This window comes from Actinia tenebrosa, unplaced genomic scaffold (genome assembly GCF_029948245.1).
Source record: "Actinia tenebrosa isolate PJP-AT-01 unplaced genomic scaffold, QUT_ActTen_1.0 PGA_scaffold2__45_contigs__length_23673736, whole genome shotgun sequence".
Classification (NCBI taxonomy): domain Eukaryota; kingdom Metazoa; phylum Cnidaria; class Anthozoa; order Actiniaria; family Actiniidae; genus Actinia; species Actinia tenebrosa.
In genome coordinates, this window is record NW_028292579.1 from 9097133 (window position 1) to 9115736 (window position 18604).

General features: G+C 40.5%; 3 protein-coding genes and 1 long non-coding RNA gene across 5 annotated transcripts; 2 read left to right on the forward strand and 2 right to left on the reverse strand.

Moving 5' to 3' along the window:
- Nucleotides 1-670: 670 nt before the first annotated feature.
- Nucleotides 671-10154, forward strand: LOC116297436 (uncharacterized). Its single transcript, XM_089033577.1, has 2 exons — nucleotides 671-802; nucleotides 6285-10154. The coding sequence occupies exon 2, from the start codon at nucleotides 6534-6536 to the stop codon at nucleotides 8517-8519; it is 1986 nt and encodes a 661-aa protein (XP_088889703.1). The 5' UTR covers nucleotides 671-802; nucleotides 6285-6533; the 3' UTR covers nucleotides 8520-10154.
- Nucleotides 822-6315, reverse strand: LOC148909194 (uncharacterized). Of its 2 annotated transcripts, none has more exons than XR_016120369.1 (2): nucleotides 958-6315; nucleotides 822-866 (listed from the first exon to the last, which is right to left on the reverse strand). XR_016120369.1 is itself a non-coding variant. In XM_089033576.1 (2 exons), exon 2 carries the CDS (start codon nucleotides 5911-5913, stop codon nucleotides 1114-1116), a length of 4800 nt encoding a protein of 1599 aa, XP_088889702.1. In that variant the 5' UTR covers nucleotides 5914-6011; nucleotides 6103-6315; the 3' UTR covers nucleotides 822-1113. The 2 variants fall into 2 exon arrangements, 1 of the variants encoding a protein (XP_088889702.1); XM_089033576.1 differs by having other exon boundaries at nucleotides 822-6011; nucleotides 6103-6315.
- On the reverse strand, nucleotides 9172-14112 carry LOC116297429 (solute carrier family 66 member 2; the record flags this gene model as incomplete). The annotated part of the gene is given in 4 exon segments (XM_031705653.2): nucleotides 9172-11015; nucleotides 12018-12234; nucleotides 13273-13406; nucleotides 13869-14112. Coding segments are annotated over 4 exon segments (756 nt in total). The 3' UTR covers nucleotides 9172-10840.
- Nucleotides 14113-15076: 964 nt separating this feature from the next.
- On the forward strand, nucleotides 15077-16181 carry LOC148909195 (uncharacterized). Its single transcript, XR_016120455.1, has 3 exons — nucleotides 15077-15316; nucleotides 15400-15535; nucleotides 16065-16181. It is a non-coding gene; the product is annotated as an uncharacterized LOC148909195 (long non-coding RNA).
- Nucleotides 16182-18604: the final 2423 nt, after the last annotated feature.

Genomic DNA, 18604 nt, shown 5'->3' on the forward strand with positions numbered 1-18604 from the left:
ACCCGAGATGGACACCAGTGATTCAAGTAGCTCGGATTCTGAAAATGAAGACATGGACTACTGATTAGAGATATTTTGAGTTTTGATTGACAGTAACCATATAGAGACTTTACACCACCACAGTGATGGCAGCCATAACAGGAGGCACAACAATAGGGTATCTTTCCCCTGGGAAACTGAATTATTTCTCATGCATATCAGATTAGATGCCTCCAGTCATGGCTGCCATCACGTGATGGTGCAAAGCCTCTAAACCAACAAGAATGTCAAGCAATTATGAGAAAAGTCACAAACCGTCTATTGTATCTGGGACAGACATCTGTCCGTTGGTTCAGCTCTAAATCGGAAGCCAAACTAGTCTAGTTGTATTGAGTTTGATCGATAGAAAACCAGTAAGACTAAGAAACAGTATAATGCCACAAACAGCTGTTCTCCCCGAGATGGACACCAGATCTGTGGAGTTTTGATTGATGAAATCGTCTAAGAGAAATCACCGAATACCCTCTTTCAAAGCAACTCTCTATCATCGTCATCACAAATATATATCTCTACGTAGAAAACAACTTTAATTCTATAAATGGAATATGGTCTCAGTCCTCCTAAGAGGATCTCCAAAGAATGTTTCTTTATAATTAGCGTTTTTTCTAGTTATTTGTCATAAATACCTGTTATATGAAACTGTTGTACTACCGTTACCTTTAGATAAAACCCGCCTATTGCGGTGTTGCTGGGCTATTCTTTACACATGAAACATTTGTATTTTAATTATTCTTGAAGTACGTTGGTATGTATTTATGTTAAGGTGAAGAATTACCCCTCGATGCTCGTATTGTCTATTTTATTACGATGACGATGCAGAAGTGATTCTACAAAATAATGATTACAAATACATGATATATAAATGGTAATTCGTGATTAACATGCTATAATAGTCCCATTGAATCATAAAGTACTTACAACAAAGAAGTAATCAGGTCCTAAATGCTTATAAATGATATAAAAGAACGGTAACAATATGAACGTGTGTTCCTCGTGAGTCAACGATTGTTCGAGAATATCAGATGACCTCATGTCACCGTTTCCGGTGGCCTGATATTAATGTTATTATGAGTGTCAAGTGACCGTAGACTCTTCATCCCCCCCCAAGACTGGGAGTCCATAAGGCATTGTGGATGAGCAGGCTGAGTGCTGGATCCAGTTGCCAGATTCAGGCTCGTACCGTTTGGGTGGGCCACAGTTTCGTCGAGGGCGGTGAATTGGTGTCTGCTGATCTGGTTGATGTGGTGATGGTTCCGGGGATGGGTCGACACTTGGGGTCACGGGTGAGGCGGCCTCTTCGTCTGATGGTGCGTGAGCTTTGTTCTCAATGAGGGGGGGTGGATCTTGGTCTTGCTGAATTTCCTGGGGTGCTGCAGTGTTGTGTAACGGCTGAGCGGGTGGAATTGGTTTTGGTTCAGCTGACTCTTTGTCTTGTTGTCTGTGTGGGGAAGGCTCTGTGACGATTCGTGGTGTTGCAGGCGTGTATGCACGGAGGAAGCGACGGTTTCGTAGCGTTAGTCGTCCCGAGCCATCCACTTTTACCATGTACTGGTCATGTGTCCTTGTTTCGACTATAGTGCCAGAGCGGTCCCATTTGGTTGGGTGAGGTCCTTGTTGATTCTGAAGGAAGACCTTGTCGCCGACCGATAGTGGGCGTATAGGCCGAGAGTGCGCTTTGAGAGATTCTGTTGATCGTGACATCCTGGTGCGCAGGGCCTCCTCCTTTGCTGTCCATGCCTCGCGCCAGAGTGGTCGAATATTAGGATTTGAGTACTTCTCCAATCGGTTGGCGAAGGATAGGGTGTCGCGTAGTGGACGTCCAAAGACAATTTCTGCTGGTGAGAGGCTGCAGTCTGGGTCGGGCGTATTTCGCAGCTGTAGCATGGCTTGCAGGAAGCGGTCATGGTTTAAGTTCCCAGATGGCCCTGTGTTAGACATCAAAAGACGTTTTGCGGTCTTGACGGCTACTTCCGCTCTGCCGTTGGACTGGGGAAAGTGAGCAGAGGAGAGGCGGTGCTGTATACCCCAGTGGCGCAGAAAGACTTCTGTGCATCCTGCTGTAAATTCCGGTCCCCCATCGCTAGAGATTTCTTCGGGTACTCCAAAGGTAGCGAAGAATGATCGAAGATGGCGGATCAGACCATTGGCACCTGCGAGGTTGGTGCTGGAAGGTGAGCCAAATATCTCCACCCAACCTGACAGGCGATCTCCCACCACAAGGTAGTGTTGGCCTCCGTAGGTGAAGAAGTCTGCGAACACTGCTTCAAATGGGGTTGAGGGCGGTTGTGATAGTATGGGCGGTGGTGACGCCTGTGAGGGTGCGTTTCTATTACAATCCACGCATCTGTCTCTGGTTGACTTTATGTCCTTTGTCATTCCGGGCCAGTAGACGATCATGCGGGCGCGTTGTTCCATAGTCGAGGTACCCTGGTGTGCTGCGTGGAGATGCTGTAAGACTTGTGGGCGAAGGGATGTGGGGATCACAACCCGGTCCTGGTACATGAGAACACCATGTTTCACATAGAGGGACTCGCGCAGTGGCCAGAAGGCTGCAAGCTCAGGATCGGTTTGATAGGACGCTTGATGACCTTGCTCGATGATGTTGAGCAGGCGGCTGAGTGACGAGTCGGTGGCCGTGTGTTGTGCTATGTGCGCCCATGAGATCATGCCAAGTTGTATTGCTTCACTGCGGATTGAGGCCATCAACATCGACTCTTGTTTGTCTGGTGAGCTGTATGATTCCGATGGCGATGGGTGTCGTGAGGTTGCGTCGGCTGCGTGGTTTAGCTTGCCTGGTAGATGCACAATGTCAAAGCGCCATGGGAGCGTTCGCTGTTTGAGTCTGAAGAGCCGCGAGTTAGTTATCTCGTCGAGCGTGCGGTCGCCAAGGATTTTGGTCAGTGGCCTGTGGTCAGTTACTACCACGAGGTTGTCACATCCCTGTGTAAAGTAGCGGGTCTGCTCGAGGCCCCATGCGACAGCGAGGGCTTCACCTTCGATGGCTGCATAGCGTTGCTCTGCAGGGGATAGGAAGCGTGATCCCGCTAGGGTGATCCTCCATCCTCCTGGGCAGCAGTCGGGTATTCCGGACGGGCAGTCGCAATGTTGCTGGAGTAGGAAGTACCCAATCCCACGTTTGGACCAGTCAGGACGCAGGCAGGTACGACGCTGTATGTCGAATATCTCGACCCCTTTGCGGATGGCATCGACTATGGCCTGTTTGGAGGCTTGGAAGGCGTCCTCAAGTTCTGTAGACCATGAGAACTTGCACCGAGGGCTGAGGAATGGCTTGAATGGGGACATTGTGTCACGTAGTTGTGCATAATTGGCTACTTGGTTCACGAGCCCAAACCAGCTCCTGATGTCTGTAGTAGAAGAGGGCGAGGGAAAGTCCCGAATGGCGTCCAGGTACTTCGGTAGCGGCTCGATGGTAGAGTCAGAGATCCTGAAGCCTGCAAAGTCAACGCATTTGCTGGCGAATTGGAACTTGTCTGGGTTCAATACGACTCCGGTTTGGCTCAGATGTGAAAGCAAGTCGATGGTCCGCCACCAGTGCTGCTCCAAGGTAGCATCGTGGTGTATCAAGTCATCGACACAGCGTTCCTTGCGGTCGAAGCTAGAGAGGATGGCATCGAAGCGACGGTTGTATCCGTCACCAGATGAGAGGAATCCCTGTGGTGCTCTCGTGTAGCGCCAGCGCCCAAAGGGTGTGATGAACGTTGTTAGATGGCGGTCAGATTGCCGTAGAGGGACACTGTGGTAGCCATTCCAGGCATCGGTGACCGTTTTCCAACTGTCCTTGGGTACCCGGCGTGCAAGGTGGAAGAGCGATTCGGTAGCAAATGTTTCACGTTGGCAGAATTTATTCAGTGGTGACAGGTCGACAGTGCGGCGAGGTGAACCATCATGTTTTCTAGTGACGACCATTCTGTGGCACCATGTGACAGGCTCGCCATATGGCACTCTTTCGATGACACCGAGAGCTTCGTCGCGAATGAGGTCGTCGTACACCTGTTGCTGCCAGTGGATGGGTATAGTAGCTGCGGTGTGGCAGGCCTTTGGAGTTGCGTTGGGGTCAACGTGAATCTCTATTGCTGGTCCTTCCATACGTGGCAAGGTTTGGTGAGGGCATGTGTTGAAAGTGGATGAGGCATATCTGTCCAAGAGCCAAGCTTTCATCTTTCCATTGTTTTCAGGTGTGCATGGGAACGGCAGTTCCGACGGTCGGCTGGGGGCTGTTGCTCTACGAGGGCATGAGCATGCGTCATCTGAGGCGTGGCTGGCTGCGTCTGTGTTTTGGCTCGTGGATTTTACATGTGAGCTGCGGGCACTTGCTGGGAAATCTTGTGGCAAGATTGCTAGGTTGAATAGCGTTTCACATGATAGATACATGGTGTTCACTGCGCTGCTGACGTATACCATAGAGCGGCATGTTACCTCTCTTCCGGTGCTATTCCTGCTGGTAAGTTTGGCAAAGAAAGCACCCTCTATGGGGATCGGTGAACGGTTGGCTGCCGATAGACTGAGGCTGACGGGGGTTAGCATGTCCCGCGAGAATCCGCTGGCCAGGAAGTCTGTTAGGGACCATAGGTCTGACTGTGCTCCGGTATCGGCGACGGCTGATACTTCAGCTTGAGGTGTGTACGTACTCCCTTGACTGCTGCTGGTATCGGTTGCTGGGGAATCGGCGTTGATCTTGATGCTGATCGTGGGATGAGCTTGGAGGCGTGCCCGGCGCCATTCACCCTTTGAGAAGATATGATGGTCGAGTGCAATCGGCGCGTGGTTGTCGGTGGAACTGTGTGTCGTCCTTCGCCGTTTCCTTTGTCGACGCTTTGGTCGTGTAGGGCGGACTGGATGTTGATGGAGTGCCGCCATCTGAGAGATCTGTTCGGGGTCTTGGCTGGCGTGGACTGCGGATGTCGAGGCTGAGGGCGTTCCTCGCGTGCGTTTGCTGCGGCGACGGTTTCGATAGCAGGTGATGCAGACCTGATGGGGCTTGGTGTTCCAGCCCCTTGCTCCTACCGTGTATATTTTGAACCTTTGTTGGCAGTCCGGACATGTAGCCTCTTTACACTGGTCTGTGGGAGATGGTACCGGTGGTGGAGTTGTGGCCGGGGTGTCAGTTCGTGGGTTCTGTTGGCGACGGAACGACGACATGGCTGATAGGCTAGATGACGGTAACGCATTGCGGGCCTTTTCTTTGCTCTCGACGAGTGAGATTACCTCGTTCACTGGTGTTTGGATAATTTTTTTGGTTCCCAGGATCTCGCGGCGTATATCTGGGTCGGCGATCCCATTTAGGAGGACGTCACGTGACATGTGAGGCGTGTAATCGACGTCTTTTCCACATTCGCATTTTGAGGAGAATTCGCATGTTTCTGCCTTTCCTCTGACTCTGGCGGCAAAGGAGCGAAATGGTTCGTCGCGCTCTTGTCGAAGCTGAAGTAGTTCAGTTCTCAATACGCCGGTTGCCACAGGAATGACTGCTAGGGAGCGCATCGTGTCTAGTAACTGCTCCAAAGTGCCAGAGGTGGCGGTTGGATTCGTTTTGAGGATGTTATCTCCCAATTGGGGACCTGCGCACTGGAACAGCTGGGCCGGTGCTGTGGCCTCGTTGATGGCTGAGCCAGTGCGGAAGACGTTCCATCTTCTCACAAAAATGTTCCATTCTTCTGTCGATATGCCGACATCAATTTTTGGTCGATCAAGGGACGGGGCACGTACGCTTGGCGTGGGCGCTGGTACAGCGGCCGTCGCTTGATTGGTTTGATGTGCTAGGTTGTGGTTCTTTAGTATGGCGATGACCAATTCTTCTGAGCCATCGGCCGTTTTGAAGTCACACGACGGGACAGAGCAACTTATTATGACCATAGTTACTATTTTGGTTTTGTTTGATCACTTCTGCATGAAGAATTACCCCTCGATGCTCGTATTGTCTATTTTATTACGATGACGATGCAGAAGTGATTCTACAAAATAATGATTACAAATACATGATATATAAATGGTAATTCGTGATTAACATGCTATAATAGTCCCATTGAATCATAAAGTACTTACAACAAAGAAGTAATCAGGTCCTAAATGCTTATAAATGATATAAAAGAACGGTAACAATATGAACGTGTGTTCCTCGTGAGTCAACGATTGTTCGAGAATATCAGATGACCTCATGTCACCGTTTCCGGTGGCCTGATGTTAATGTTATTATGAGTGTCAAGTGACCGTAGACTCTTCATAAGGCTTGATCTAATACCGCTATACATCCAAATATGACTTTAACCCTATGAATCGATATAGAGAATGAGAGCGAATAAATTCTATATGGCGGGCCACGTTGCATGACCCAAAACCTATTTTAGATGCTATTATGGCTGCCATTTGTGACGTATCATTGCGTTTCCGCTCTCATTAGCATGACACTATTTCTAGGAAAGAAACATCTGCTCGACAGACGAAAGACGCGTCTTTAGATAACTCCCTTAATAAACATGGAATCTTTCCTGGAAGATCTGAAGAAGCACGTCCAATGCTCCTTGTGTAATGATACACTTACAGAACCGAAGATTCTTCCATGTTTCCATACATTTTGTAAGCCTTGCGTCGGAAGTCACGCCGAGCTCATCGACCAAGTCAACGTCTTCAAGTGTCCTCGATGCAAATCACAAATTCATCTTCCAGAACCAAACAGCGTGGAAGATCTACAGCCAAGTTCACTGCATTCAAGAATCTTGAAGGGTCTGGCGTTGGCAAAGGGAGAAAAGGTTTGCTCTGTTTCTGAGAGTCATTCTCCAGCATCTTGGTATTGTTTTGAATGCGATCATTCACTGTGTCAAGAATGCAAGAAGAACCATTCTTACTTCATCAAAGATCACAAGGTCGTTTGCCTGGCTGATTTGAAGAAAGAAGATATTGAGTTCATAACAACAAGAGAAAATCCTTGTAAAAGTCACCCTCAGCACAGGCTAGAGTCATTCTGTGAAGACTGTGATGACATGATTTGTGTGACATGCTGGAAACACGATCACAAGGATCATAAGACGATGTCATTAGATAAGTTTGCTTCGATCAAGAAAGATGTATTGTCAAAGCATCTGCAAGTACTAGAGCAGTTGAAATTAGATGAAAAGGAACAACAGCAACAAGAAAAAATCGCTAAAACTATCAAACAACAAGGAGAAAAAGCAAGACATGAAGTGAAAGAAAAGACCAAGAAAATGATCCAAATTCTACAAGAAAATGAACGAGAACTACTGAGACAAATAGACGAGAAGTTCGGCACAGCCACAACAAACTTGAATATAATTCCCCATATTCCAGCAGTCGAGGAATACATCAGGAATATGATGGAAAAAGGACTGGCAAGTGAAATGATGAAGATTCAAGAGACACAGTGCTCGGAGAAATTCATCTTCAACCCAATTCCACTGTCATCAAGAATTGTCTTTATTCCTAACCAAGAGCTGGTGCAACAAGTAAATACAGGTCTTGGAGAAATACAAACGCATTCTGAAACAGATGACGATGACGTGGAAATAGAAGGAAAAGTAGAAGTAGATAGTCAACTGACAGCAGAGGTTCAAGTGAATGAGAATCATGTATCTAATGTGAAGCCTCAACAGATGAGAGTAACACAAGGGTTTCAAATAAAAGATGTGTCGGATACTTACAATTGTTTAACAGGTATGATAGCAGTGAACAGGGACAACAGCAGGCTCGCTATAGGAGTTACCAATACGTCCTATGACCCTTCAAGATCTTATTGCAAAGTCCACATATTTAAGACTAATGGAGATCTCATACTCAGTTATGATTGTAAAGATAGTGTGCAGGAACATGGTCTTGGTCCCGACAGTTTAGCATTCCTGAATGATACAGATTTAGTCATAGCAGACAAAGATAATCGAAGAATATGTATAGTTAACACTATAACAGGGAATTTGTTCAAAACTTTCAGTAACCAAGGTGCCATACATAACGAGTTTTCTTATCCATATGGAGTACACGTTGATGACGATAGTAACATCATTGTGTGTGATCGTGACAATCATCGTGTTCGTGTCTTCACAAGAGATGGCGATTATAAATATCAGTTTGGTTTGACAAGAAAGGACAACTTTGATCCGGTTGACGTGATAACACATGATGGACGGTTTTACGTAAGTGATCATTATAATCATGTTATTCATGTATTTGAGAAGAAAGGTAAAGTACTGACTAGAATATCGACGATTGGTGGATACGGCAGTGATGATGGTCAGCTGAGTAGACCATCGGGCCTGGCTATTGATAATGACCATCATCTACTAGTGTGTGATTCTGGTAATAATCGTGTCCAGAAATTCACCCTGGATGGTCGTTTTGCTGGCAAGACAGTCACCGAGGATAATATCTACAATCCTGTTTCTATCGCAGCGTTGAATGATGGTCAGATATTAGTCTGCATGGCTAATTATGCTGTGCAGTTTGTCAAGTAGAAAGAATATTAATAATTCAATAATGATATTGATGATGAAGATTATCCTTGTGATATTTGCGCGTGAAGTTAGTTGCAGAAAAAGATTTCAATTGAAGTTCAAGTGTGAAAGAAAACTGTACTTCTAGTCTAGTAAACTAGTTCTATCGCCATTGTAAAAAGTAATTGTAAATGAAAGAACGTTTTGCTTGCATAATTTTAAATCTGTAGGTATACAGTATATATTCTCTTTAAAGCATAAAATGCTAATGTATAGCTAGTGCCTATGACCTTTATTTCAACGTTTTTCTAAGAACATTAAGAAAACTCATGAATACTTCATGAAGGAAACACAATAGAAATCATGACCATGAAGGAGGCTTTATATCTGATATAGATTCGTCTTCATTTGCATAAACTTTAACTTGGATTTTCTCTATCAAACTTGGTTCATTTCCTAAAGAATTCGGTACAATACGACAACATACATCATGAGTTTTTAAAGCCGTTTAATAAACGAGCAGTAGTGTTTTATCTGGTCTAAAACCACTCGGCTGCGCCTCGTGTTTTATACCCGATAAAACACTCCTGCTCGTTTATTAAACAGTACATGAACCATCCTAAGAAAAATGTTGAAAGAAAGATGAACTCAATTGGAAACAAAAACAGTATGATAGTACTAAGCTAAAGTGTATTTCATGGGTTTATAAAAAACACTATTAAATGGCTAAATTATGTAAGTTCCATGCTTTTTGGTCCTATGCACAGCAAAATGTGCAGTGGAAAACAAGGTAATTACCTTAAACATTGATGTTGCACAAACTATCTTTTTCTATTTGTTGTTAATTTTTCTAATAACCAAAAGTAACAGGCAGACTTTGCCACACATAAAAGGTTTAACTTTTGTCATTTAGAGTGCAAACAATTAATCTGTGAAACACTAATTACTAAATAGTGCAAAATAGTGCTAATTAAACAACAGAAAACAATGGAATTTGCATGAAATTGTGCTATTTAGTATTACTGTTTCACGGTTATATTGTTTGCACTCCAAGTGGACTAGATTTGTTAATAGTGCTAAAAATGCTAAAAAGTTGATAGAATATAAATCATATAAAGTATTTGATTAGAAATTCTTTATGTATCATTTGAATACTTCGTATTAATTTTCCCAAATTTTGTAACGTAATAATTGGTACTGCAGATTAATCATTATAGAACTCAAAATCACTTAAAACTTTAATGTCAATTTTTAGACAATGTGACCTAATACTACATTGATAATAGATTCCTGTCCACCTCAAATCCTTGGGACTGGTCTCTGATTAGTATTTTCTCTATACTAAGAAAGGAAAAAGAACCAAAGCAACGAAAAGACGATGGATAAAGGAATGGTAGGAAAACTGGGAAGAAGAAAAGAATGGAAGAGAGAGAGAGAGAGAGGAAGAAAGGGAAAAGGAAGAGCAAGATGAAGCTGAGGGTGAAGAAAGAAGAAAAGGGGAAAAAAGAGGTCTGCACTTTCATTATAATTAAGCCTTTCAATCAGCCTAAAGGATTTTACATATTTTAGTGTTAGTTTTAATACATTAAAGTTATTTTACTTAAAGTTGTAAAAGGTAATTAGTGAAAGTAAAATAAAAGAAGACAATGGAATTTACATCTACTACTATGTATTACGTTTACCACTCTTCTTTCATGGGTGAAGAAAAGTCACTATCAACACATCTACACATCTAACAAAAGTCACTATCATGGCCCTCTCTAATACAGTCAGCTTTGACTTTAAGCAACCTTAAGACCAGGGACAGATCTAGGGGTAGTAAAAGAGGTGACAATAAGTCTCCCCCTATTACTCAAATTTCTCAGTATATTGTTAGTAACAGTCACCCCACTTTTCCTCGAATTTATATGTAATAATCGCCCCCTTTATAAAATTCCTGGATCCGCCTCTGAAGATGTAGGGATCAGCTTCTTCAAGTCTTTAGGATTCCAGTGGACACTCGGAGATTGGAAGCGAGTTAGTCGGGGGGTAGGGAGAGGAAGAGTAGGAACCCTGTCTTTACCGAGTACAAACAGAAAAGTTGGAATGCTCGCCGTCTAATATCATTAAAAGCCTTTGGGATTTCAAAACAATATTGTTCAAGCTCCACATTCTTTTACATTACAGCTGACTTTTGCAAATGATTTGCTTTTAAGATAGGCTGTCTTCATTCATAAAACATGGCAGCATTTTACCTAATGGGAAAAGGGACTAATGTGTTTATAAAATTAAAGAATATATTTCTGAAATATAATCTACTAAAAGTAAGCTGCAAATAAAGAATCGTTTGAATACCAGCCAGGCTATTTCATGTGTCTGCTTGCCTCAGAACTGTATGTATAAACCTGAATAAGGATGGAAATGTCTATTAATATTTGGAGCATGCCGCAAATGCAGAACTGTATTGGTGCATTCTTGACAATGAAGTAACATGTCTTGAATGAGTCTCCTGATAACCACATGACAACCATCTTCACACTAAAAGCAAAAAGATAATTATGAATAAACTAACAAACCTGTGGCCCCTCTTTGCAAAACAGAGATTTAGAAGAGCGATTTGTGAAGCTTTTTTGGGGGGGAGGGGGGAACCAAAGAAGAAACAGGAGAAAAATATGATGGTGATGGTGTTCAGGAGGCAGGAACAATCCAATCTGGTCTAATCTGATTTATATGAGAAAAAAATCAGTTTCCCAAGAGAAAAAGACTTTCATTGTGCCTCCTTTTATGGATATCATCACATGATGGTGCAAAGCTTCTATTACCAGCACACACCACCTGTGTTTTAAAAATAATAGACCTGAATGGTGATTATGGTGATTTTTCAAAATGGGTTTGCATTTATTACACCTACTGATCTAAGTTACTAGGAGAACCTTCATTTTTTATGAGGGTGGTGGTAGTGGGGCAGTGGTACTGTATTAGCTTGGTAATGATAGGGACTAAAAATGATGTCTGTGATGATCGCTGTCAAAAGAATCATAGGTGGAAACATTATTTTAAATATCTGGCAAAAATGGAAATGAACAAAATTTTGGCCTTTTGCTCAAAATTGCCTTGCTCACACATAAATTTGCCTGTAACACTTTTGACAGTGACCATCAAATCTCAAAACAAAACTATAATCCAATGTGTAGCTCCAGGAATTATCAATACCCCCTCCCCCACAGAGAAATTTGGAAATTCTGAGAGAGTGCATGGGGTCATAGAAAATACAAAATTACAGAGTTTGTATGGAACAAAATTGGAATTTTTGGGTGAAGGGGAAGTGGGGGGGGGGGGTCTGAATAAAATTATTCTGTGAAAATATATTATTCTGAGAGGGTACATGGGGTCAGAGAAAATACAAAATTACAGAGTTTGTATGGAAGAAAATTGGAATTTTTGGGGGAAGGGGAAGTGGGGGGGGGGGGGGGGGGGGTCTGAAAAAAATTCTTCTGTGGGGTGTATGTATAATTTCTGGAACTACACCATCTCCCTTACCTCATTCCTATAGTAGATTTCTTTTGATGGTTTTGATAAAACTGAGGGGCGCCTAACAGGGCTTCAGTAAAGACAGCTAAGAAGCCAATGGTCTCTATATAGATGAACGATTCCAGACATAAATACGTAACATAACCACTGAGAGCCACAAATATACACAAACATAACACATAGTCTGAAAAATGAGTCCAATTCCAGAAATGGTCTACGTTGAAATCTGTGGAGGGAAAATCAAAGATAAGAATTCAATGGGAATGAAATGGATATATGGAGAAATGTGAGAAAATTCATACAAAATGCCAAGAATGGAGAAGCAGATCACTGGATCAATTGCATCCTGTGGGTGGCACATTTGAATAGCATTTGTTTGATGTGTTGTCCTCTCCCTATTAAACCAAAACGTTTTTTTCTAGATTCTTCAGGTTTTCCTCCCTCCCTCCCATGGATGACAAACTTAAGGCCTATTTGAACTGCACAGCAGGTTAATTACCTGCTAAAGAGAACCCTTTTTTTGACAGCTAAGTCATCGACCATATTCTACCTTCATTCTACGTAAGCTTTGCTTGCTGTTGTTATTATCATATTCTTTGTGATCACTCATGTTATATATCATTTTTTCCAATCGGAAACACTGACACGAAGACAAAAGGAGCTTTTATTGAAGAAAAATCAATGATAGATAAATGGGATAAAAAACTACACTATGGAATTACAATGTGGTAATCCGACCTATCCGTTTGATAATTTGATCCGTCGTCCTTGCTGATGTTCTGCGATTCAATCGCAGAACATCAGCAGGGATTGCTTATATCGAATAGGCCTTATAGGCTTGTCATGAAAAAATGGTACTTGAGAATTGCAGGGCTAAAATTAATGGTTAGTCAGTTGCCAGTAAAGAAGACTGGCAAAATTAGTTTGAGCTCCGTCATATCTCATTTCTGGCTCAACGTTAACTGGTCAAGAAGACAAAGAATACAAACTTGAATAAGAGTGGTAGTTAAATGAAGCCATCTCTATGCAAACATCGTACTTGGGGGTCGTTTAACACATATATGTTACTTAATTAGTCCCCCTCAAAAAAATGCATTAGGGTAGTGACCCAATCAGATCAATAGACCTTTTGATGGTTCTAAGTCAAGCTTGGACTTGATGTGTTCATACATTTATTTTATCGTTTATCAAGTTTAACCCGTGACTTTGAACCATTGTTGCGTGGTCACTCAAGCAAATTCGAGAAAGGTTTACTCAGCCTCACCAAGAAATGATCTTCTTTTTCCCAACAAGTCGGTTTCTCTTTTAATCTTCGTACAAAGTTGCAGCATGGCAAGCATTGCAACGATCATTATAAAACTCTGTAAAAGCAATGGGGTTTCAAATTGACGACCAAACCTACAAAGACAAGATGATTGATTTGTAACATTACTACTTGATAGTTGAATGGAAATAGCTGTTGCCATGGGTACACAGTCTAACGCTTACTTTAACCTTAAGTTTCTGATAATATGGTGATTTGTCACAGTAGATTTTTTGTTTATTTGTTTAATTTTGAAATTTTGTTCGGCAGAAGTATGTTGCAAAAATGCATGACATAGACATAGAAAGACATTCATGAGCAAGTAAAAAATATTTAAATGATTAAATGCTTCAGTCTTAGGAAGTCTTGTTGAATTGGAACAGATGAATCATCGCTATAAAACAGAATTCATGATCTGATTTTGATTCATCGTATGTAAGCTTATCACATCTACTCTGCAATTTTCTTGATTCCAATCTTAAGATAGTGAACTTTAAAACCTCTAAAAAAGAAAATGATGAAAATACATCGAAACCTCACTCTCTATACGAACTTACCAAAAGAGAATACGAAGAATATTGGCGATAAGCAAAGCTAAACAAACATGAATGGAAAAGCCATCCGCATTTTTTGATTTCCAAATATCCCAATACTGAGGGATATAAGGAACCACTCCACCGAACACCATGGCAGCCGACGAGATCCAAGAGATAACATTTACCACAGATAATCCCATTACAGTTAGTGTATCTGGTCGTTGTTGTTGTTGTACAATATTAGGTGGCATAGCTAGCGATGTGATGTAAGGCTCTGTGACTAGAGCGAGACGTGACGTGTAGCAAGTGAAATCCTAAACAATCCACTAAGAATTAATGGTAAGAAATTTCAAATTAAGATAGAGAGTTGTATATTATACTCTCTGAATCTTCTTGGAAGATAAAACGCTTTATCATAAAGGAAATAATGTAAATTATATAGATTTCCTCTCTTTCAGTAAGTCGTTCTCCATGTTGTAAAATTAATAAAACTTCCCTCCCCTCCCTAAATTCAATTTTGTTTTCTTTTATGATGTGACGTATTTCCGGGTCCAACTGCTCATATTAAAAAACCGCTAGAAAAAGAACTAAGATAAATCTCGACAATTTAACTTCAACCTAGAATAACTAGACAAAAAATCCTGTCAGCAGAAGTAATAAGAAAAATCTTTATAGAACAGTTTTTCGTTTTAGAACCAACGGAATCCTGCCGGAAGTCGACTGAGATCAGCGACCCCTCCCATGACAGTAGCTTTTGTCCCTGCTGCTCACAAACATTGCGGACTCAATGAATAGTTCCCAGGTTTTTCTCGGATTTCAAAATGGCGAACGAGACAGAAATTTAATATTACAGTCATCTGATTATCGTCAAGTTTAACCAATTTGCGAAGACTATTTCACGTATTTGACCACTTATCCTTATAGCCGAGACAACCGAGATTTCACAATTCAGTTTTGCGCCTTTTTCGTGGAATATTTGTTAGCCAAATATTGCGATCATTTTTGCGGTTTTGCCCAAGTTTTGCATTTGACTCCTAAAACATGGTAAGTAAAATGTCAATATTCGCCTCTCTTATCCAAACTAAACCAGACTAAACACATGTTTACTTTGCTGGAGAGTAATTAAGATCTATGACATGCAGGTTAATTATCAGGAATTTCAAAGCCGCTTAAAATTTCTCAAAGAAAAATGAAGAATGTAAAAATTGTACTTCGTGCCATGCCTCAAGTCTTTACCGATAACATAAATTGGTAGCAATATCTAAGCTTATTGGTCCATCTGCCTATGAAATTTTTATGTTCGTGTAGTTTTTGTCATATTCTATGTATGAGAATACAGAATCACCCAGGGCTGTTTGTGTAGAAAGGTCTTTTCTGTTGTCATGTAAAAAGCCGGCACCAAAACCTAGAATCTTAACTCAAATATTAAGTCTTTATGATTAACGAAACAACATCATGGAAAAATCAGGGTAAGCTTATAAATCACAGAATTAGTCTTGAATCGATTGAATATTAACGTTTTTGCATAGTAAAACAATACATTTTGATTCAGCATTGGTATAAAACTTATTCGTACGAGAGGAGAAGAATTATTGGAGTCGTCCGAAGAGTTGAGTAAAAGCTCAACTGAACGCCGGGCAGCAAAGCTTGCTGAACTTAATCCAAATGTATTATCATCTCTTGTTCAGGTATAAGATCTTTATTTGTTTTTCTGAAGACATTTCCATATTTTAATTATAAATGAGAAGATTAGTTCTTTGCATTCATCTGTAGTGAAGCAAAAGAATTCCAAACAGAAAATACTCCAACAAATTTGCTCAAAAATAACAGTAATTAATTTTCCTGAAAGATCGTATTAAGAAGTTCTTTGGAACGAAATGTTATCCTTAGTTCAAAAGTGGGTAAAATATTTGCCATTCAAGTTTGACAAATTTGAATCAAAAATTTCTGGATATATATCGCTTGGAGGGTTACTTTTGACTTATTCATTGCATCAAGGATGTTTGCCTGTTTACTGTGGACAAATGGCTTTGATATATTTAGCTTACTGAAATGAACTCTAATGTTCACGTCAAGAGCATAGGAACATCATATCTATTGTTGCAGTCTCAAAGTGTTTCTCTGCAGATATCATAAGTTATTCTTGACTTTTTAGGACTGAATTGAATATTGATAATGATCAATGAGAGTGAGCTTATGATATTCCTTCTGATTCAGCATGGCAGACTCAAAGTCAGGACTTCAGCTGAACAGGCTGCAGCAAAACAAAAGGAACGGGAGAAAAAAATGAAAATATATAATGAAGCTACACAGCGTGTCTTTACAAAGGTATGAAAAAATCTATTCATAAATTAAACTGTCAATTTACTTAGATAATCAAAACAGTATAGTTAGATCAAACATTGTGAAGTGATGACTAGATCATGCATACTGATTAACATTTAAAACTGACATTTTAGTATACTGAATACCTCTTTACCTTATGCATAATCTTTTCCTATTTCAAACCATGTGTCATTCCCTTGAAAGTAAGAGTCTTTTTTTGAGTCGTATCCAGGCATATTTACAGTATGTCACTCTTCTCATGTGCAACCGAGCACAACAGTGTAACAAAGAAAATAAAATACTCTAGGGAATGAAATGCAGTCTGCAATAGGAAAAATGTTACACCCGAGCCAAGGAGGTATATTGCCAGAACACTTCTAGTATTTAATATGTATTGTATTTCAATAACTTCTGTTGTTTCCCATCTGACATATGTGTAGTCCAAACTAGTTAAATTTCAAATTTTTATCCTTTCGTATAAAGTAATATACAGTATACAAATATCAGCAGCTAATCTGTATGTGGGTACATTTTATTGTATTAATGGCAAGCCATGGTAAAGCTCACACAGATGTATATTTAATTACTGATGAAATGTCAAGGAAAATGATTTTATTTTTATAATAAAAAAAAAGAGATTGAAGTGAGTGATTAAGAAAATCCATGTTAAAATTGAATGCAAATAATGGCAATAAGGCATTTGCAATAATGGCCATCATTTACTACCTAACTGCTACCAAAATGCTTTTGTGAAGGTTTCTTTCTCATTCATTGGGCAATGTGGTGCTAATTAACTTAATAAAAAAGTGTGCAAGGGATGCTGGTAGTGGTAGCTAGTAAATGATGATAAAATGCAAGTAACCTACATGTTTCTGTACTCATTTAAAACCTTTCCTAGGTGTTAATTGGCTTATTTCACTATGACTTCATCACTGCTTGTTTTATGTTGGGGGATATAAGAATCACAACCAAATCCATAGAAAACAAAATTTGCTCCTAGCAAAACAGTTTAACTCTAAAATGGCCTGGTTTTCAGAAATATAATGTGTTATATATACTAAAAAATATCTAAGCGTTTGCTGGCTATTCTAACGTTCCTCTTCTTCGTGGATTGATACGGTTTTAGAACAATTTTCACAAAATTTGGTTTGATTTTGACCCCCTCCGAGGACTATGATCCTTTGCGTTAAAACAATAGATTGTTTTGTGTGACGTCATAGTGAAATAGGGCAATTAAGGTGTTAGATATTCTCATTAATGAAACTTGAATAAAAATAGTTAAGTGATCTGAATACAAACAAGAAAAACAATGGTTTTTGATTGATTTATCTATGAAACAAATTTGCAGAGGAAGAAATGATGAACCATGATGAAGAAGCATTACGCCTCACAAACAGCTTCTTAGTTCCAACCCAATTTTGGGACCCCTGTGGGGGAATTTCCGAAGAGAAACATTTCTCAAAATCTCAAAGATGAAAAGTAAGCAAAGAGAAATCTCACTTGGATATATCTTTCACTTATTACAATATTTTTTTGTGACTTTTTTGGTAATATTTGAAAGGCAAATTTTTGGCTTGATGATTTATTTTAGTTAATCGAAACTTTCAGGATTTTGAATCCATGTAATTAAAACATTAGGAATTTTTTCAAAGAAACTGCTAGCACAGATTAATTTTCGAGTTTTCTGCAACACAGCATACGAGACTGGCAAATATCTTTATTGCCCATAAGCCGTCAGTATTTAGCTTTTCCAAGGTTGAGGGGGAAAACTGGATTGAGTTTTATTACAGTACATTGTGGTAATGGTTTATAGGGGATAATAGCTTCTATCTTGTAAATATGTCCCCATAAAACAGTCCCACATGTACCTCATTGACCCGGTTTTTTTTCCTCAAGCTTGGAACAGCTAAGTTGATGCGGTATTCTAGTTATGTGTAATGATTTGTTTCTGGGGCATGCCACCTGCCCAAAGGGGGGACTAGGGAGGAGGGACATCAAGTAAACTAATAATTATATCTTCACATGGAGGGATTGGGAATTTCTTGAGAAGGGTTTGCGATTGAGAGAGCAAATGAGAAGAGTAATAATTTACACATAGTTCCAAAATATCTCTCCCTTATCCATGGAGAGGGGGTGGGATTGAATCTTTCAGGGGGAGGGGGTGGGGCTAATGAGGGTACATTTTGTATTCCAGAAAATATATCCAGTAGAGTGATAGGAGGGCATGAGGGTAGGCAGTTTTTTTTAAATACAATGTGTTATGAGTTCTCTAATCACATAATATGAGGCATCAACGTAGAGAGAAAGTATTTCCATACCAATGAATGGGGATTAAAGTTTTTTTTTGGTCGGCATGTTTACAATTGTCATTTTTCTTCTATTTTTTAGTTTTTTTTTTTTTTTTTTAGCGGGGATTGATGAAAATCTAGTAG

Coding starts and splice junctions, on each gene's coding strand:
- LOC148909194 (XM_089033576.1), bottom strand. CDS start 5,913: ATGGTCATAATAAGTTGCTCTGTCCCGTCGTGTGACTTCAAAACGGCC.
- LOC116297436 (XM_089033577.1), top strand. CDS start 6,534: ATGGAATCTTTCCTGGAAGATCTGAAGAAGCACGTCCAATGCTCCTTG.